The 21770-nt window shown below is 35.3% G+C and overlaps 2 protein-coding genes across 5 annotated transcripts in view; one reads left to right on the top strand and one right to left on the bottom strand.

Moving 5' to 3' along the window:
• Positions 1 to 12927, bottom strand: part of LOC101896578 (neurexin-1) — a 67577-nt gene extending 54650 nt beyond the window's left edge. Inside the window, exons 1-2 of one of the 4 annotated variants that reach the window (XM_059125493.1) lie at positions 12445 to 12927; positions 8796 to 10346 (exon numbers count right to left, since the gene is read on the bottom strand). In XM_059125493.1, coding sequence (XP_058981476.1) covers positions 8796 to 9506 — 711 coding nt within the window. In that variant the 5' untranslated portion in view covers positions 9507 to 10346; positions 12445 to 12927. The remainder of the gene's footprint in view (positions 1 to 8795; positions 10347 to 12444) is intronic. The other 3 variants (XM_059125494.1, XM_059125495.1, XM_020036987.2) reach the window with 3 other exon arrangements.
• A 7521-nt stretch (positions 12928 to 20448) lies between these two features.
• On the top strand, positions 20449 to 21657 carry LOC101896763 (valacyclovir hydrolase). The gene is made up of 2 exons (XM_005184199.4): positions 20449 to 21362; positions 21428 to 21657. The coding sequence occupies exons 1-2, from the start codon at positions 20611 to 20613 to the stop codon at positions 21519 to 21521; spliced, it is 846 nt and encodes a 281-aa protein (XP_005184256.2). The 5' UTR covers positions 20449 to 20610; the 3' UTR covers positions 21522 to 21657.
• The last annotated feature ends 113 nt before the right edge of the window (positions 21658 to 21770 follow it).

Here is a 21770-nt window from a genome sequence, read left to right as displayed (position 1 = left end):
ATCATAATATTTTGATAAGTTCCAGGTCAGGTGCGAAAATAAACAATATCGGTCCACTCCATCAAGTACCTCCACCACAAAGGGTCAACATTTTAAATAATTACAAATCCTATAAAATGTGATGGAAGTGTCCGATTCTCTTTAAATTACACACATCACAATATTTTTATTAATACAAAGCCTGGTATGAAGATGGAATTTATCCTCCCTCACAAAGGTTCAAAATTTTAAATATCTATGAAGCTCATAATACGCGATATTAACACCCGATTTCATTCAGACTTAGCTCTGCTCAATATTTTTATCAACACAAGTTCTGTTATAAAGATGGTAGAGATCGGACCATTCCTTCTAGTACCTCCCCAAGAAAAGGTAATCATTTTGAATATCCATGAAGCTCATACAACCCGAAATTAACATCCGATTTTATTCAAACTTGGTACTTCTCAATATTTCCACCAACACAAGATTTGTTATAAAAATGGTAGAGATCGGACCATTCCTTCTGGTACCACCCCCACAAAGGGTCAACGTTTCGAATAACCAGAACTATTATTAAATCTGAAATAAGCATCCAATTCTCTTCAAATATCACACATCTCATTACTTCTACTAACACAAGATCTGCTGTGAGGATGGGATATATGGATCCACTTCTTCCAGTACCTATCTCCCATAAAGGGTCAACATTATGAATAACCAAACTCAAGCAATAATTTATAATAACACAAGATCTGCTGTGAAGATGGTGATATATCGGGGAACTCTTTCTGGTACTTCCCCACTCTCTAATTGATCAATATTGGTCAACTGCTTTGGAACCTCCCCCATGAAGGGTCAACAGTTTGAATATTCATAACTCAAGGCTGGGGTATATACATGCCGATATATTCTTTCAGAAAGGTATTGTATAAGACCTTTAAGTGTATAAGAAGTTTAAGTTAATTTTTGTATAATCTGCGAAAAAAAAAAATCAGCACTAAAATGTAGTTCAAACTTCGATTAAGATTTATTTGCTCTATTTGTAGAGTCCGCTCTACTTTTCATTGCTACTGTTGTGAACTTCTGAGTAATGAAATAGCCTGTGACGCCTTTTTCCTTAATCCATTCCATATTAAATCCATTAAAATTCCATATTAAAATAAACACATATGTGTAAATATATTATATTATTATTCTACAATTTCAAATAAGTTTTAAGCATATTTAAAAACAAATCAAAAACATTTCTAATTAAAGAATCATACGAATGTCATAAAAATGTATCAACGTTATTTCGATTTTACCATTCCCAAGAATATGAATAAAAAAATCTTCTTTAAAATTCCAAAAAAAAAAAAACGAAGAACACCATATGTATTTGTTTCCAAATCAAATATTCTCACTGCAGATGGACAATTTTAATATTCACATTTTAATGGCGAACATTGTTTAAAAATTCAACACACGCAACTTTAAATAGAAATTTACGAGCTAACCGAAAAGCAGAGGCAGCACCAGCAGCAGAGTGTCCTTCAGATGTTCAAAATCTATTCTTCCAACAGCACAAGGATATGACTAAATACCATTGTCATCTACATTGTCAGACACACACAAACACACACACACGTGTGTGTACATATTTACTTTATTTCTGTGTTAGTGGTACCTTTTTGGAGGAGCTTAAGGACATTCCACAAAATAATCCCTAGTTCTAAAGGTTAAGGTTATTTTTGTATTACATTTTAATCTCTTCTTGATGAAAATAACAAAACACGGGAAAAGGAAGCACAACAAAGGCAGCTATGCTTTCGTACGGAATTGTGTACACACATACACACACAAACAAACATGAATATCTATTTGAGAGAATCTCATAATGCTAAATCAGGTAACCAAACATTATCTAGAATTCCATTCTATTGCTAATGTCATGGCAATTATCTGCCACTTTTTGTATTCACTAACCGCACACAAAGCCAAACACCCTTGCTCTTCCTCCTCCCAAAAACAACAACAATGCTTATTGTCACAGAATACATAGCCCCCGGAACATCAATGCTGCTGCTTCGCTTCTACGATTACCGATGATGCCGATGCCGAGGCTGGTGATACCCAAAATTGCACTTTGAATCTTTCCTAATGACAGATCAAACGATGCAACTTGGCTTTAAGTATTTGGCTGTGGCTGCTGTCGTTGCCGCTCACAAAGAAACCACCGCCACCGCCACCACCACTGCCACCCACACAAATAGCAAAATGTCAACAATGTTTATTTTTACTAAATTCACAGCCTGGAGCAGCCATCATATCATCAACATCGTAATTATCATCATCGTCATCCTTATTTTCATCTTGAACAATCCTGCACAACAATCTAAAGCCAAGAAATGAAATCAATGACAATCTTTTGACATCGGGCCAAAAGGATGTCAAACATGTGCTGCTGTATCGCATTGTAAAATGGTCAAGGCGAACGGCATTCAACACTGATTGGGAATTGTTTTTCAATTTAGATTTCTTTGACATCCACTCTCACACACACACACACACAGGCTTTTATTCGTACACATACCATGATGGAATTTCCAATAGTTTTTCAACGTTTGTTATATATAAATAGTGCGACACTAATCATCATACGGCTAGAGGCGATAATCAGCGATTTATGATTAATAATATCGATTAAATACCGCTTTTAAGAAAACATTTGTCGCCAACGATTTAGTAATTTTTACATAAATTATGTTATTGGGAGAAATTGTTGTTTTAGAATCGAAAAGCATTTCTGCGATGAGAAAACAGTCAACTAAAGAAATGTGTTTCAAGTACAGATTTTAAATATTAAAGTTTTTAGAGACAAGTAAAATAGTATCATTCGGTTTTGCCGACAGATTTATACCCCTCCAGCCTTGAGTTATGATTATTTAAACTGTTGACCCTTTATGGGGGAGGTTCCGAAGCAGTTGACCAATATGGATCAATTCGCATCTTACCTAAGACTCATAAAAATACTATAACGTGCAGATTTGGACCATATCGAATACTTCGTGATTTTGAAAAATATGGATATATGCGTGAGGTAACAGATATAGCGGACCGAAGTATTCCATTTTCATACTTCATGTAATACAGATAAAAATTTTGGTGTGTGTAAAATTTGAAGGAAATCGAACATATATATCCTATTTTATGTGAAATCATAAATTCTGATAAATTACATATTCATATCAGATTTCTGGTTAACAGAAATATTTAGTTATAGCAAGTTGTAAAGAATCGCTGACTTGTTTCGCAAGTTATGACAGATAAAGGTATTGGAAATTGTGACCCTTTGTGGGTGAGGTGGGAGAGGTACCAGAAAAAATGATCTGATATGTTAAAAAAAATATTGTGATATGTGTAATTTGAAGAAAACCAGATGCTTATTTTGGATTTTATGATCGTTTTTGTTATTCGACCCTTTGTGGGGGAGGTACCAGAAGAAATGGTCCGATCTCTACCATCTTTATAAAAGATCTTGTGTTGATGGAAATATTGATTTGAGCTAAGTCTGAATGGAATCGGATGTTAATTTCGTGTTTTATGAGCTTCATTGATATTCAACAATATATTCCATCTTCACACCAGACTTTGGGTTAATAAAAATATTGTGATGTGTCGGAAAATCGGACACTTTTATCACATTTTATAAGAGTTTTAACTATTAAAAATGTCGACCCTTTGTGGGGAGGTACTGGAAGGAGTGGACAGATATTGTCCATTTCCGCATCTGACCAAGCACTTATGCAAATATTAGGATTTGCAAAATTGGATCAAAATCGGATTATCCTTTCTATACAGTAAATCATTTTCTTTGAAAATGTTGGCATTTTGTGTGGGAGGTACCAGATAGAGTGGACTGATATTGTCCATCTCCGAACTTGATCTAAGTTTGACATTAATATTACGAAGTACCAAGTGTGGATTTTCGAGAGCTATCGTACGCACCAGCCAGACAGACAGACGGACGGACGGGCGGATACCACTAGATCGACTCCAAATATCCTGAATCGGATTTGGTCCAAAGAGACCTAGGGTCTAAAACAGTTATTTCGATGAGGCACATTTTGGCCGTATCAAATGATATATACCCCCTCTAGCCATATGACTGAGGGTATAAAAATATGTACGACTTAAAACATACCTTCATCTTTATACAAATCGGAAGATTGTAAGTTCAATACCATCAGTGAACAAAACAAAATGTGAAAAGGAGGGTTGTTTATAAAATAAAACATAAAATATTTTGGAAATGGTAAGTCTTCCTGGATATCTTCTTCCTTGAAAATTTATGAAAAATTGATTGATCGAAGGTGCTTTGTTTAAGAATGTCAATATGCGAAGATTTCAACAATGCGAATCTGGAGGTAACTTTTTGGTGTAGTCGGTATATAAAAATGCGAATAACGTTGAACAAAATTTATATATGTTGTTTCAATATCTATATATTTTTGATAAGGTCAAAATTCGCTCATCCCAATGTTGATGCCGAAGTCATACCATGTGTAAAAATGGGATACAAGCAGTTCCTAATATTTGTATCAAGCTAAGATTTTTAGATAATGGGGGATTTGGAATATCGGACCTCTTTATCAAATGTCAATTTCACACCAAGTAAAAATTTATAAGATTCTTATAGGGAATGATCCACCCTCATTGAGTTGATTCAAGGTTTGTTTTCAAACATAGGGTCCTGTCGAATATAGCAGACACACCGCCTACTATCTCTTTTTAATGTTTACACTCTTTAAATTCACATCGTTGGCATATTTTCAATTTTCGGAACAATTTTTTCGAAATATGAGCTACTGGAATGTCCATATGAATGTCCATTTTTATCAAATAAAAAGTTAAAGAATATGGGTCGAAACCATCAACTTTTATCCTATGACAAAAATCGTCATTATAGAACTGAATCGATTTTTGTCTTTAAAATCCACATTGGTTTGTATGTGTACATAATATGTGAACCGAAAACATTTGTTGTCACGAAACTTCTTATGGTTCCATCTTAAAGATCGTCTACTTTAAATATTTATCAAATCTAACGACAAAATCTAATTATGTTTTGGAATAAGAGAGTGGGACCAATGCAAATATTATATGATTTTGTAAAAAATTTTGAAATGAATAGCTTGTGGTATGGCAGTATCAATCGCAAACTAACTTATTTTCTCCACAGTAATTTTTTCTTAAATAAAGATAAGCTTAAAATCTTGTCAAACTTTTAATTATGATTTTGTCATAAACGTCATTTCAAATTTGTTTTGCAGGCTCTTTTTTGAGTCTATTATTTGCTATCAAACCAAGCATTTTAATCTGTTATAAAAATAATAATATTTTTCCATTGAATATTGTCCATAAATTCAATTCTAATTTGACTTTTTTTATTGGTTTTTATATCTTTTTCTTTTTACTTTTTTATTGCTTTACGCGCCAGTCATAAAAAATCGCACACCATTACCTTTGCTAATCAAATAGGCTTTAATTTCTCTATTATTCGATTTTTTTTTTTTCAATTCTATAAACAAGCAATAACAACACGACACTAGAGACCTTTAAGACTCAAAACGTGACATTTTGCACGTTTATTTGATATCAAAAATATGTAACCCTACAATAATTCCAAATGTGTGATAACAATATCTTGTCTGTTACATATGTATGTGTTCTATAACATCTAACTTATTTTACAACATTTAGACTACAACACTGTGAATTATTATTATAATTTTTTGGGGCAAAACACTTTGTACTACAACTTTGGGAAATTACAACCATGTAGCAATCTCTCTAACTCAAAGATAAAATAGTCGATCACTGCGTATAATGAATATTGACTGTGTCTGTGTGGCAGCAATCATACGCCACAATGTTCTCGTCAGCAGTCATCTTTGGCAAATTGCAAATTAATAAATTATTACTCGTGTGAATTTTGTAACCTGCTTTTAAGTGCTTTTTGTTTTACTTCCTGGGAACTAGACATATCGCAGTGTCCAGGACTTTTCAGAATACAACAAAATTATGAAAATAATCAATTTGCAAATGTTCAACAATATTCACTGTTTAATCGTTTCATATATAAACCATTAGTTTCGCACAAATTTTCCCAGCTACTTCTTACACTTTTAAATACTGGGGAGTGTTGAATAGGAATTTGGAATATATGTTTTTATTTTCAAGCAACCCTTTTACGAGGTCACGAAACCTATCCTTTGGCATTTTGCTATAAACTCTGACAGACTATTTAGAAAGTAGCTGTCGGAAATCTTTCAAACGTATACCCTCAGCTAATAACCATTTCCCTATTCGAACCATATGAAATCTAAAGTTATGATTTCTAAAAGTACTAATTCATTTCCAGAATTTGGAAGGTTTCCAGGAAATTTATATGAAATCTTCTTTATTTTCTTATATTTTAACATCCCACATTCACATAACATGATATCCAAATATTTACTCTTTGCGGGAGTGGCAAATGAAGATAAGCGCCTACGTTTTCCATGATATGATAGTAAGTAAGATGATATTTTGGATCAAGACGGGGATTTGGTATTTGAATTGTTTAAAGTTGTAACTCTTTGTAAGGGGTATTTATATACGATATTTAGGGAAAAATCGTAAATAATTTCTCCCTTTATGAGAGATCAAAATGTAGGGATTGGTTCATATAAATAAAAGGCTGTTAGTGAGTTTGAAGTTTTATAACCTTTGATATTGACAAAATTGACTTTAAATGAAAACTTGGAAAAAAAAACCTGCCTCATATTCCAGAGAGAATTATGTCATCGGTGGTATTATAACCTCTAATAAAGGGGTTGCATATAAATATGTCTGTAATTGTGTTAAATACAGGGTGAGATGAAAACACTGCAACCAACTTCATACTGCTCTCATTTCTAAGCCACTCGTCCGACAGCTGTTAAAATTACTCCAGTGACAGCTCGCTATATTGTTTACAAGAATTCTGCAGAAAAAAGTTATTTCTGGTGGAATTCAAGAGAGTGTGATTTCTTTATATTTGGCTGGAAAACCACAAGTGGCTATCGTTAGGGTACTCCAGCATTAAAATGTGAATAAATCTTTTGTGTCACGTAGCCTGACGTCAAGGAGGTGGACGGAAGAAACAGCAACATCAGCAGAAATGGTTTGAAAAGCAAAGAAGCGACTTGAACCAAAACCGCGTCGCAGTGGCTGAAAATGGCTCATGAGCTGAGCATATCGCAATATTTCATTCGGCTTATATTGAAAAAAAAGCTCGGGTTAAAGCCATTGATATTCCAAAACGTGCAAGAACTTACACCGCAAAAGAGCTAAAGAGTTGCTTCGCTTGGCCGAAAGTGGTGAACTGACGAATTTGGTTTTCTCCGATGAGAAAACATTCGTTGTCCAGCAGTTTGTAAACAAACAAAATGATCGTGTTTACTTGCCAAAGAGGTCAGCTGAAAATGTGCACGTTCGGTTGGCCACCAGAACTCAAGCGGCGGCCATGGTGATGGTGTGGGCCTCCATATTAATCACCGTATCACCTCCGCTCGTATTAATCACCTTGGCATCAGAATAAATGCAGAATATTATCGCGAAAATATTCTGGAGGGTGTATTAAAATCTTGGACACGCAAACATTTTCGTAGAAGACCTTGGACATTCCAACAGTGCAGGTCGTATTTATTATCCGATTGAGATTAAATTTTCCAAACAGTATTTGTTTGGCCCAAGGACGAACCCTATTGAAATTGGTGAGAATCGGTTCTAATGTAGATATAGCTCCTATATATATCTTCAACCGATTTCGGGTTAATTGTGCACTAAATGTCCAATATCAGTCCAAATGACCTGAATTTTGGTACATCCGACCGAATTCAGGCTATAAGCAAGTACATACAATTTGGTGAAAATCGATTCAAATATAGCTATGGCTACCGATTTGGTGTTTAAGTCCACCACATTCGTAATATGCACCCCACAAGAATGATATTTGGTATCAGATACCAACCAGAAATACCCCTGCCAAATTTTATCAAGATAGGTTCAGATTTGGATATGGCTCCCATATATAACTTCAACCGATTTCGTGGTAATTGTTTAAGTTCCTCGCAATCGTAATATGCATTAGACAACAAAGATATTTGATACCAGATATCTTATAGAGCTCGGAAATACCTTTGCCAAAAAATATCGAGATCGGCTGGGATTTGGATATAGCTCACATATACATCCTTAATCCGATTTCAGGTTTGTTGTACAACTACTGGCTAATATAAGCGCAAATGGGGTGAATTTCGGGACATACCGGAATTTTGGTTTCCATTTTGAGGAACTCGGCTCCGATATATATTGGCAATATTATTTGTTGTAAAAGATAAAAATATCTCCGTCAAATTTAGTGAAAGTCGATTCAGAATTGAATTTACTTCCCATATATTAGTTCTCTCTAAAACCATATTATAACTGCTCTAAAGCTAAGTGTTGATAGGTGGTATGATCTACTTGAAATAATTTTTTGGGTTACGGGAGCTCTACAAAATATGCATAGTGGCCCGCACGACCTTTGACTTTTCCTTACTAGTTCAATTGACGCATTGAAGACAACGTTAAGCATAAGCAAAGAGAGCACTTTTGTGCATTTCAATGTAGCTAAATATTCAAAAAACTCAAGATTGATCCCAATAATGCTTGTTTTGTAAAATTTACTTAAAAATATGTTTTCAATGCTTGGAAATTCCCACTTTTTTTTTTTAATATCAATAATCCATAAAAATTGCTATTCTTACCTGAACCTTATGCCAATGTCCATCGTGTAAATCGCGTCCAACTGTTATTATCTGTGCACCCCCACCCAAATTATAGCGCAGTCGTAAGGCGCCCTCGACCAGTTTCAATTCGAAAAAATCATAGGTGCCACCGTCATCCGTGTACAGGACCAGGCCGTTGGGCTGCTCTGTTTTGAATTCCAGTTCAAGGGAACCATTCAGGCCGACATACCATTTGCGAAATTGGGCGAATGAGTTCTGGGAGCCGTCCAATTGGAAGGCCGCGGCTGTGGTCAAACAACAGCCGGATAGGATTAAGGCCAGCAATGAAATCAAGAACATCGAATGCAGGCGTCGGAATAAGGTGCACTTTGTGCTGCCACGATGACCAATGGCTATGTTGGGCATCAACGTCTTATGATGGATTAATGGCGGATTACGCGACAATGAAGAAGACTTTGAAATTGTTGTTGTTGCTGGACAAATTGAGTCTTCCATCGAATCCATGTTTAATGTGAACGGCAATGGCGGCAAAGATGTTGCAGTCTCTGATGGAATTGCAGTGGCTGTTGATGTTGCTGCTGCTACTGCTGATGAGAATGGTTGTGGGGGTGGTGGAGGGGCTGATGGTGATGGCCTTAATATTGTTTTTCTTCTTGATTGGTTTCTGTGCCCTCGTTTATTTAGTGGGAATTCAACGGCTGTTGTTGTGGATCCTGCTAAAGACAACATTTTTGTTGCAACAGCGTTCCTCTTTTTTTGTTTTTTTTTTTTAGTTTTCTATTTATTTTCGTTTCATGGGTTCATCTATTTTCAAAATTTGCCTAAAATTGGTTATTACTGCCGCTGCTGTTGTTATTCGCGATATCTTGTGGATCTGGTGATATGTTTGAAAAATTTCATTACAATGTTGCAATAACGCCTTCCCGCATTGGCTTTGCGTGTTCCAAAAAAAACCAAACCACACGAACCGCACTTTTAGGCTGATCTAAATGGAATATTGATTCGAAATTCGGAGGATACCAACGGGTGTTGTAACTGTGTGAGTGTGTATGTGTACGGTCGACCGGCTGGCTAAGCTAGGCAAGTTGTTGTACGCTCTGCAATTCACTTCAATTTAGTTTATATTTACATTTCATGTTGACGTTTTATGGCCTGGGACATGCACTTCAATATCCAAATGTAGCGATAAAAGCCATTTAAACTCACTCGATACGCTTCTGAATTATTTATTTACGAAGGCTTGTTTAGTTTAGCTTTTTTTTTTGCTTTTCTAATGGTGTTCACATGAAACTGACGGGGTTCTGTCTTTTGTTGTTGTTTAGATTTCTATGATTGAGTATTTTTTTTTTTTTTTTTGCTTTTAATTTGTTGTGATTTAAATTGTTGTCGTGTTTTTATTTTTATCTCTTTAATAACGGTATGCCGTGTTTGTTGTTGTATTTGTTTTTGTGGTTAATTTGTTGTATGGAGGACTATTGTCATTTGATGTCAACAACAACAAAAACAGTGTCACTACTTTGTTGGCTATAGTAATTTTTGCGCGATTTTATTTTCATGTTGTTGGGTTTGCTTTAATGGCATTTCAAAAAAGGAAACACATGAGAAATGAGAGAGAAAGAAGCGCGAGAGCAGAGTGAATTATCCTCTTCAAGGGAGAACTTTATATAAAAAGAAAGTGAGAGAGAAAGAGAGAGAGAGAGAGCTGGAGTAAAAGCTTCGGATAAATGAGAGCACGATTATCCATTTTATGTTTTTTTTTTTGTTATGGTATTGGTTATTGTGGAATTTTAAACATTGACAGCAACTCGGTGTCCAGAGACATCGTACCCTGCAGTGCTCTAAAAATTGTCCAAGAATATAGTTTTCAATTACGTTCAGATAAGTTCTAACGATATATGGGAAAATCTAAACCTAAACTATGGCCCCCTGTCGGAAAACGGATCTTGTTTTTGTTGCATTTTTTGGTAATACGACTTTCAAGAGCCAATTTATATAATATTCTACCTTTCTTTATCAGCTTAACTTTGGTCCCCAGAGTGGCTACAATACAATACATGCGAACGTGGATAAATCGGTTGGATCCAATTCTTTAGTTACAATCCAAACTTATATGAATTTTGAAAATTTAACTGTTTTGTTGTAAATTTGTTACGAAACTCTTTTGATATTTTCATTTGCTAATAATGAATCTCAGTTCGAAGTATAAGATTTTAACTAACTTCGACTTGAACATTGCTTATCAGGGCAAGTGCACCCGAAAAGACTCATATCCTGGCTTTTAGTTTTCATTGTAAGTTTCAGGCCCCTAAGATTTTATCGAAAATGAACTAATTCATAAAAATAATCTCAGGCCAAAAAAAAAAAAATGAAAATTCAGTTTGAATACATTTTTGTTAGGCTCCAATAAATTGTTTACTTTACTTAAAAAGATTCAAGAACTTAACTTTTCCAAAGCAGATTTTTTTTTTTTTTGATTTTTTGGCAGAATTATTTGTATTTAAAGCAATAAGACTGTGAATTTTAAATTAAGTCATCCAGGGACCGAGTTAAGAATGCTTCAACTGTTACAGATTTTGACCAGCAAACAAGATATTCTTACTAAATGAGGTAGTTGGGCTAAAGAATGACTGTTTATTTTTATTTAAACAAAAAATAGTCCTATTTTTATTCTCTAAAGAAATATTCATTGACCTAAGATCCCACGGAGTTCTTTTTTTAATAGAATAAACCAAAGCCACATTTATGCCACACACACACACACGCGGCGAACGAGAGCGTGTAAAGTGGACAAGTGAGAGTTGAAATGTCCATATGTTGTTGTCATTGCCTTGGCTAGAGTTTCGCTGTAAAATTCTTCTTTCTGCGACTGTTTGTGGTCGTCGGTAGCCGTGGTTAATGTGTTGTTGCTGTTGTTTTTGTTGCTGTTATGGTTTCACACGAATACGAGTAACTTTCATTGAACCTTTTTTTCTGTCATGGTTGGTATTGTGGCATGCAACGTAAAGCGTATACATAAGTATGTATGTAGTATGTATGCGTATGTGTATGTATATATGTTGGCCTTTATCTCGGTGTGTGTGTATACATTTGCCAAAAAAAAAACGACAACCTTCTGTTCACCCCATGTTGATGGTTAATAAAAAACGAAAGCTCTCTGGGCTCTTCTTCAAACCATTCAAGTGAAGTTAGCTGTGAGTTGGCGTAGAGCTTTATGTTTGCTGCCAAAGAAAAAGCTCTTACTTTATATTATTAAGGACTATTAAGGATGCTTATATCTTGTCGATGAAAAACACCAATTTCTTTTTTAACAATTCAATTTTCCAATGGCTTGAAAATTTGTATTCAATTTATGCAAAATTTTAAATTTTTTGAATATATTTGGCACCCGAACTGAAATGGCTTGGCGTTTGCTGCTGCACCATCACTTGCCTGGCTCAATGCCACAATATGCCCACAAGAACGATTTCGGAACGTCCATGTGTACATACTAAATTTCTTTTTTTTTTTTTGTTGTATGAAAGTGGCAATTATAAATGAAAATTCCAATACATCCACAAAACTTTTCTTGAAATGCAAATTTGTTTTAGATTTTTGTTTCCATTGAGAACATCGCGTTTTATTTTTCACAAAATTCAATTAAATGATAGTAAATTTAATTTCCATTTACACTATACTATGTTGTAGCTGGTGTTACTTGTTTTTACATAATATTTCAGACAATAGCTTCACTTTGTTTGCTTGCTCCGTACGCGTACTTTTGCTTAACAAATCGAGAAGATGTTTCAATTTTTTTTATTTTCTTTTAACAAAAATATTTAAGATTCCTCAAAACCCGATGAAGGACAATCATGTCTACCCCCGAAAAAATTCAAGATTTTTTCTTCCTTTACAGTTAGCAAACACACACAGACACAACACACATGCAGAGAAGGAAAAGGATTCTATGTGTGTGTATGTGTGTTTGGTTTTCAGTTTTCGCGTACACGGAGCTCCAACGTTTTACGAGTATTGATCCACACTGCATTCGCGACGATACTAAATTGCAATTTCCAAAAATGTTCCTATGAAACGTCGACTAGAAATGTATTCCCGTTTTCCGATTTTTTTCGTGAACGGATAAAAAGCTTTTCTTTCTGCCATACAAATGGAAAGCTTTTTTCTTATGCTATGGGTATGTGTGTGTGGATTTGTGTGTGTGTGAATGTCTCTTGGAAGGAGGAGAGTTAATTCATGACAATCTACACATTGAGTAAATTCGCTGGGTGGTCGGTTGGACGGTCGGTGGCGTAGTATACCAAAAAGCAGAAGCTAAGGAAACAGGTTCATAACCTGCACCACTTGAACCATCAGTGTGTATGGATGTATACAATTACACGCGCACACACATACACTCACATGGACACCAGAAAATATGAATTGTTCTTCTCCCGTATTCTAACAGCTGCTACGTCCTCCCCTATTCCTCCTGCTTCGTTTTTGTCATCCATGTTGCTGCTGCCATTCCTGTTGTTGTTGCTGTTGTATCCTTGCTGTGGCAATGCGCATTACATTGTTAAAAGCCACTGCAACGAAGTGCGTTCAAGAAGTGAAGTGTTTACAAGGTAACAAAGTTTGAAGGATATATTGAGTGATAGAGTGTGCGTGTGTGTGTGTGTGCGTGTGAATGCATCTGTGTCTTTTGGCAATGGTATTTTTTGGAGTTGTATAGATACACGATGATTTTGCCCAAGAAGAAATAAAAGCGCAATCTGTTGTACTTAACAATTTTTGTTTTCAGCATTGAAGACAGAAACCAAAAAAAAAAAAACAAATAAATATTTATGTAATGCAAAAAAACAGAATTTTAGGAATTTTCAAGTTTTAATTAGAATTAAAAAATACCCTCTTTTTATACACTAATGCACAAATATATATTTATTTCGCCCTATGAATGTTTTCCACAAATTTTAATAACCAATATCGAAAGTCTGCATTAGCAAACTGTTCCCTAGAGGACTGCTAACAACTACAGATACAACGATCTTACGATGAAGAAATGCAACTTCGTTTTTCAAAATTAATTCACCGGATAATAAAAACCGTAAATTGTTTGTCGCAGGAAGACGAAGAAGAGTTGCAAGAAGAAATCTATACGGCAAAAATTTGCAAACTTTCAGTCTTATATCCTTGTGTTAATTGATGACTCTCAGTAAAATTTTGCAACAATTAATGAGGTATCCGGACAAACCTAGTTTGTCACATAATCGCCTTATATGCCTCTACCTTTGGAAATAGCACCAAGTGGTTCCTAAAGTTGATATAATTGTATTGAAGACTTCAAATTCGATCGAATATATTAACCAATATGGGCTAAAATATTTTTGCCGAATATTGTAATCTCCAATAACCCTGGTTTTATATCCTCAGCCATATGGCTAGAGATATACCCTCAGCCATATGGCTAGAGAGGATATTTATCATTTTATACGGCCAAAACGTGCCTCATCGAAATATCGGTTTTAGACCCTAGGGCTCTTTGGACCAAATTCTTTTCAGGAAATTTAGAGTCGATTTAGCCATGTCCGTCCGTCCGTCCGTCCATTTGTCTGTCTGGCTAACGCGTACGATAACTCTCGAAGAGAGTATCCGATTTGATCAAAACTTGGCACTCGTAATATTATTGTCAAACTTAGATCGAGTTCGGAGATAGGCAATATGGGTTCACTCCTTCTTGTACCTTCTCCACAAAATGTCAAAATTTTCAAAGAAAGTAATTTACTTGCACATAAAGATAAGGGATAATCCGATTTTGCTTCAACTTTGCAAAACCTAATATTTGCATCAGTGGTAGGTCAGGTGCGAAAATGGACAATGCATCAAGAACCTCCCCCACAAAGGGTCAAATTTTTGATTAATTATAACTCTTATAAAATGTGATGTCCATAAGTGTCCGATTGTCTTCAAATTAAACACATAACAATATTTTTATTAAAACAAGGTCTGGTGTGAAGATGGAATATATCGGTCCACTCCTTCTGGTACCTCCCTCACAAAGGGTTAACATTTTGAATATTTATGAAGTTCATAAGTCGCGAAATTAACATCCGATTTCATTCAGGCTTGGCATGGCACATCTCAATATTTTCATTTACACAAGATCTATTATAAACATGGTAGAGATCAGACTATTCCTTCTGGTACCTTCCCCGAAAAGGGTCAAAATTTTGAATTATCAAAACTATTATAAAATCTGAAACAAGCTTTCGGTGGTCTTTATACTTCACACATCCCATTATTTCCACTAACACAAGTTATGTTATAAAGATGGTAGAGATCGGACCATTCCTTCTGATACCTTACCCAAAAAAGTAAAAGTTTTGAATTACCAAAACTATTATAAAATCTGAAACAAGCTTCTCTTAACCATAAACCTGAGATGAATGTGGAACTTATGATTTCGCATAAAATTGGTAGAAATGTTCGATTTCCCTCAAATTTTGTGCATACCTATATTTTTAACTGTTTAAGATGAAGTATGGAAATGGAAAACTTTGTTCTATACTATACTATACGACGTACTATATCTGTTATCTATTCGATTTATTCGATTCGAAATCCACACTTTCCCTGCAATGGCATTCCATTACTCTTTCATCCCATGTTTCATTTGGATTCATAAAATATTAAATGTTTGATGCATTGTCATATCCTTGATAAATTGTTTTTCCGCATTTCTATTTTTCAATAAATACACACACACATCCACATACCTACAAACATACACCCACACATTTATGTTGAGTGTTAAGAAATAACTGGTATTATCATCAATAACAGACTAAAGTTCAAGGAAATAATATTACTTCCCCGATACCAACTTCTTGAGAACGGAAAACAAAAACCCACGTATTTTTTCATGTGATTCTTTATCTGTGAGTGTGTGTGTGTGTGTATGTGACTGTGGATTGGTATCGGTGTGTAAAGCATGATTTTGATTCGTTTTATTCATTGCTGCCAAAGTGTGTTTCTGGCATTGTGTGTCTCAGTTATCAAATTTACTATCCACGATTTCGTGTCGATGTGTATGACAATTTTGTTTCACCGCTATTCGTTTGCATACACCTACACACATTCTCGTGTTCGTAATTCAGTGAATACCAACATACATACATACGTATACAAACACTCTGTAATCTCCTTGTAACGTCACGCTCCCTCTTTCTCTCATTATTCATTAACATCCTGCGAGCAAGTTTAATTTTCTGGAGGCGCGCAAATTGCAAACGATTCTTCTGCTATATTTTTTGCACTAATTGTGATTTAATTGCCACGAGTAGTCTTTATATTTTTAGTCGATCTGTGGGGATTCCTAGGGGTACATCGGACCCACTAAAACCTTAACCCAAGCACAAATTTATTTCAAGAATATGTATTTTATGTTCATTTCATATGTTTTTTGGTCGTTTGCGAAATTTCGATTATCGCGAAAACCCACTGATGTTTAACACTACTGTCAAAATGACGAAATTGAATAGTATCGTTGTTAACTAAATTGTTTCATTTGTCTAAATGAACATCTACTATGCTCGAAGTTTAAGAGATCCATAAACACACACACCCGCGCACTTAAGTAATTGACAAAATTGATTTTCGTGATTGACGGAGTAGTACTCGCGTTTGACTTCACAATTTCTACTGGCTTTGCCATCATCGCCCATGTAACAACCACTATCCATTAATATTACACTAATGTATGTAAGTGTCGTTATGTGTTTTGTTGTTGTTGTTGTTGTTGTAGTATGAGTTGTAGTGTAAATCTACTTAATACATTGCAAAGTTCGTTAATACGACATATTTAGGCTAAATGCGAGCCTTAATCCTCACAACAATTTAGCTTAATTGGTTTATACATCATTAATATTGTCGCCTCTGTCGACGTCATCGTTGTAGTTAGCCTCAATAGCGTCGTTTGTGACGAAGTAAGGAATGCACAAAAGAGCAATCCATTAGAAGTTTGTCAGAGTATTCGGCATAAGGAATTTATCAAGAATGAGAGATGCCGCTGTGAACACTCGATATGTAAATTTTATCCTCAGTCGTACATATTGTTATGTCGGTTTTTTTAATTGTTACTTTGTTTGTTTTAAAAGACTCGTTACACTTTGGCATAAGATTTTCAACGGTTGCTACTATCCATATTTATTTTCATTAATAAATTGTCTTCGATTTTTCACAAGCTCGGTTAGCACGTCCTATTCACCACCTATCAAAAAGCGAACTGTCAAAACGTTTGACTTTGTCAACTTTGTAGGGCGCATGCCACAACAGCAATACCCAACAGCCGAAATGTCATACAGGGTACCACTTAAATACTGACAAAATTCTAAAATGTTTTATTTTTTTTTTTTTTAATTATTAGCTATATTTTTACTTTTGACTCTTTTCAAGGGTTTCTAATTGATTACAAGTGGCACCATAATAATAACCCTCATTATTATTATTACATAACATAAAAATATTATTCCAATGTTTTTTTTTTTATAGAAACATCAAGTTTCTTCCTTAAGCTGCAATCAGACGATACGGTTTTATATATTTAGTGTCAAAATTTTCCACATGTAGAAGTTGTACACACCGTGTGATACAAGGACGACATTTATGTTGTGAAATACATGTGTAAAGTATATATGTACAAAGAAAATAAAAAAAAATATATATGCATGTATGTGATAGCTAGAATTATGAATCATATGTAAAATGGCAATTTTAACATACACTAATCTAAATCGATTTCCACTAAATTTGAACCGATTTTCACCAAAATCCATCCTATTTGTGCTGATATTACACTGTTGGTACACAGTAAACGTGAAATTAGATAAACGATATATATGGAAGCTATGTCCAAATCTGAACCGATCTCTTTAAAATTTAGCAGAATCCGATAGCTGGTACGAAGTAACGTTGTTGCGGAGTGCAGGTGTGAAAGGCTTAAATACGAAATCTTGTGAAACATATATATTTTTCCTATGGCTATATCCATGCTAAAATTAAGAATCTAAAGCCATTTCAAATAAGTATACCCATCTCTGCATTCTCTGTAATTTACCTTGTCAATTTTCACTGCATAGAAACCAAGTTCCAAACCCCGATTTGTGTATGTACAATGGATTTATAAATATATATTTTGACAATTAGAGGTTGTCACATGAATGATTTTGAAAAAATTACCTTTACCTTCTCAATTCTACCATGGCTATATCTGAACCGATTTTCCCCAAATTTGACTTGCTCCAAATCGTGTGTGAAAAATGCACTCCATTTGGGCTTATATTAACCATTTAGTGCACAATAAAAGTGAAATCGGATATTTATGGGAGCGATATCCAAATCTGAACCGATCTCAATGAAGTTTGGCAGAGGTATTTCTGAGTTAAATTTGATATTCTGCACCTAATATTGAGGAATGCATATTACGAATATAAGGGACGTAAACTCCGAATTTCACCAAATTTCACTTGCTTCTAGGCTGAATTCGGCCGAAATATGTCCAATTTGGAGGAATATTATGCATATGGCGCGCAACAACATGAAATCGGACTAATATATATATGGAAGTCATATCTAAATTTTGACCAATTGTCACGAATCACCGATTCTGCTCGGCTGAAGTCCGGTGACTTACAGAAGTTATGAAGTTTAGAAAAACTACGGACCACGAAGTCGATGTTGGAGGAGGATATCTCAAGCAACGGTCGTTACTTAAAAAAGCTATAAAGATTAAACACATATTAGTGAAGAAAATATCAATAATACGACCACGAAGTCGATGTTGGAGGAGGATATCTCAAGCCCCGGCCGAATGTCCGTTACTTAAAAAAAGTCGATGTTGGAGGAGGATATCTCAAGCCCCGGCCGAATGCCCGTTACTTAAAAAAGTTATAAAGTTGAAACACATATTAGTGGAGAATATCTCAATAATATGATTTTTATGGCCAATCTCTTAGGAAAAACGACACATACCGCACCATTCATACAAATTTGTTCGGTAGAATAATACCAACTTTTTTTGTATTACTACCGAACCGGGTAAAATAACACTATCACAAGTGTGATAATTTGATAGATATTTCCATAAGCTTAATAAAATGTATATTGTATAAATCGGTTAAGTAGAACCGGTTAAATAAGTATTTTTATCCGTTTATTTGGTATGTAACCTATGATAAAAATTTCAAAATGATCCCAGCATAGCCCCATGGTAGAAGAATACAGGTAGATGCATCAACCCTTGGGAACAATTATATGTCAAATTTTTTAAACTGTTTTGTCAAAAATAATTATTGTTTTTTATATGTTTTCTCATACCACACAAATTGGATGTTGTTACAATGTGAATATTTTTACAAACTGCAATAATTATACCCTCCACCATGGGTAGGAGGGTATATTAACTTTGTCATTCCGTTTGTAACACCTCTAAATATTCGTCGAAGACCCCATAAAGTATATATATTCATAATCAGCATAAAATTCTAAGACGATTTAGCGATGTCCGTCTGTCTGTCTGTCTGTCCGTCTGTCTGTCTGTCCGTCTGTCTGTCTGTCTGTTGAAATCACGATAGAGCCCACATTATTTGACGTAGACCTTTGAAATTTGGCACAAGTGTGTGTATTGTCCCTAGGATGGTTGGTATTGAAAATGAGATATATCGGTCCACGTTCTGGTATAGTCCCCATATAACGGTACCTCCCGATATTCGGTATTTTGATGATTTATGCCACATTTTTTCACGGATTTATCTGAAAATTGGTATTTGTAGGTCATGACGGGCCTCTGAGCGTGTGGCAAAACATTGCATGTATAGGTCCACGTTTTGGTATAGCCCCCATATAACGGTACCTACCGATATTCGGTATTTTGATGATTTATGCCACATTTTTTCACGGATTTGTCTGAAAATTGGTATTTGTAGGTCATGACGGGTCCCTGAGCGTGTGGCAAAACATTGCATGTATAGGTCCACGTTTTGGTATAGCCCCCATATAACGGTACCTACCGATATTCGGTATTTTGATGATTTATGCCACATTTTTTCACGGATTTGTCTGAAAATTGGTATTTGTAGGTCACAACGGGTCCCTGAGCGTGTAGCAAAACATTGCATGTATAGGTCCACGTTCTGGTATAGTCCCCATATAACGGTACCTCCCGATATTCGGTATTTTGATGATTTATGCCACATTTTTTCACTGATTTGTGTAAAAGTTGGTATTTGTGGGTCATAATGGGTCCTAGCTCGTGTGGCGAAACATTGTAATTATAGGTGCACGTGTTGGTGTAGCCCCTATATAACGGTTCCTCCCGATATTCGCATTTTAATGTTTTTTGCCACATTTTTTCTAATGTTCTTTTACCCTAGGGTGGAGGGTATTAAAAGTTTGGCCCGGCCGAACTTAATGCTTTTTTACTTGTTTTTCATTCAACATTTTCAATGGGCCCTAAACTCAACTTGCTCCCTGCAGTGAATAAATGGTAGAATGGTAGAAAATTGTTTCTAGAACCCTTTCGACAGTATGTTTCGATCTTGAAGTCCCTTTAGCAATTGTTGTCATTGTTGTCTTTACTTTGATTCTCATCTTTATCACTCGCTTTGTTCGTCATCCTCATTTGCCGGCGAATTTTGTTTTCTCTATTTCCTTACTTCCTCTTGACATATTTGCTTTAACTTTCAGATTCGTACCTCATCTCATAATCTTCATAATATATCAGCCGGTCCAACGTAGTCCAGCCATCCAATTCTATTTTAATTTTTAAGCTAATCGTTTTATTTTGAATTTGGTCGGGAGAAAAATGTTGCAATTACGTTCCCAGTTAATGTCGTCCTGCAAAGGGCTCGCAGGGACATTTGCAAAACGTTTCGCACACGTAGAACGCAAAGTCAAAGTAAATGATCTTGAAATCAACATTGTGGTAAGCGGAAAGGGTGATAAAAGTGTTTTACTTATGCCCGGAGCATTAGGATCGGCATGGACAGATTTCAAGCCTCAAATAGAGCACTTACCAAAATTACTGCCCAATTACACAGTTATTGCTTGGGATCCTCCTGGCTATGGTAAATCTATCCCACCTAAGAGACAGTGGGGCTTGGATTTCTTTAACAATGATGCTAGCTGCGCATTGGATTTGATGAAAACTCTTGGTAGGCCCAAGTTTTCAATAGTGGGTTGGAGTGATGGTGGTATTACTGGTCTAATTGCGGCTGGCCGCTACACTGACAACGTAGAAAAGTTGATTATTTGGGGTGCTGGTGCTTATTTGGTGCCCGAAGAAGTAGAAGCCTTCAAGAACATACGTGACGTCAGCAAGTGGTCAGCGCGTATGCGTGAACCCATGGAAATGGTTTACGGTGTCGACAGATTTGCAGAACTCTGGGGTGAATGGGTGGATGCAGCAACTGCCTTTTATACCGATCGCAATGGCGACTTTTGCAAAGAAGAAGTTGAAAAAATCAAAGCACCCACATTCATTTTGCATGGCAAAAAAGATCCAATGATTGCCGCAGAACATATTCCATACCTGAAGGAACGTCTCAAGGACGTAAGGTAAAGAAGAATTATATTGTAAACGATGTGATTTGATATAACTAAAATGTTTGCGTTTATTCCAGATATCATGAGTTTCCAGAAGGCAAACATAACATCCATTTACGCTACGCTGAAGAATTTAATAAACTTGTGGCCGGCTTCTTGTTGGAAAAGTAAAACGATTTGAGAGCAACAAACACAATACGACCATAGTTTGTGAAATTGTAAAATTTAAATGTTCGTTTAAATTAACAAAAAGATTATGTAAATTGTTGTAACTGTAATATTGTAAATAAAGTGCCATTATAAAATAATACAAATTTCGCAGATAACAAGTGTCTATTATTGTTTATTTTTATAAAAAAAATTGCAATTAAACAAATAATTAATTGAACAATCCTTTTCTCATATTGAGTCCTTCCTATA

Source organism: Musca domestica, unplaced genomic scaffold (assembly GCF_030504385.1).
Source record: "Musca domestica strain aabys unplaced genomic scaffold, Musca_domestica.polishedcontigs.V.1.1 33, whole genome shotgun sequence".
Lineage (NCBI taxonomy): Eukaryota > Metazoa > Arthropoda > Insecta > Diptera > Muscidae > Musca > Musca domestica.
The sequence above is the reverse complement of the archived record's forward strand: the minus strand, read 5'-3'. Positions and strand labels throughout refer to the sequence as shown.

Excerpts from the sequence above, each read along its gene's own strand:
- LOC101896763 (XM_005184199.4), top strand. The coding sequence starts at position 20,611 with ATGTTGCAATTACGTTCCCAGTTAATGTCGTCCTGCAAAGGGCTCGCA. Across the intron at positions 21,363-21,427 it reads GAACGTCTCAAGGACGTAAG|ATATCATGAGTTTCCAGAAG; the intron begins GTAAAGAAGAAT and ends CGTTTATTCCAG.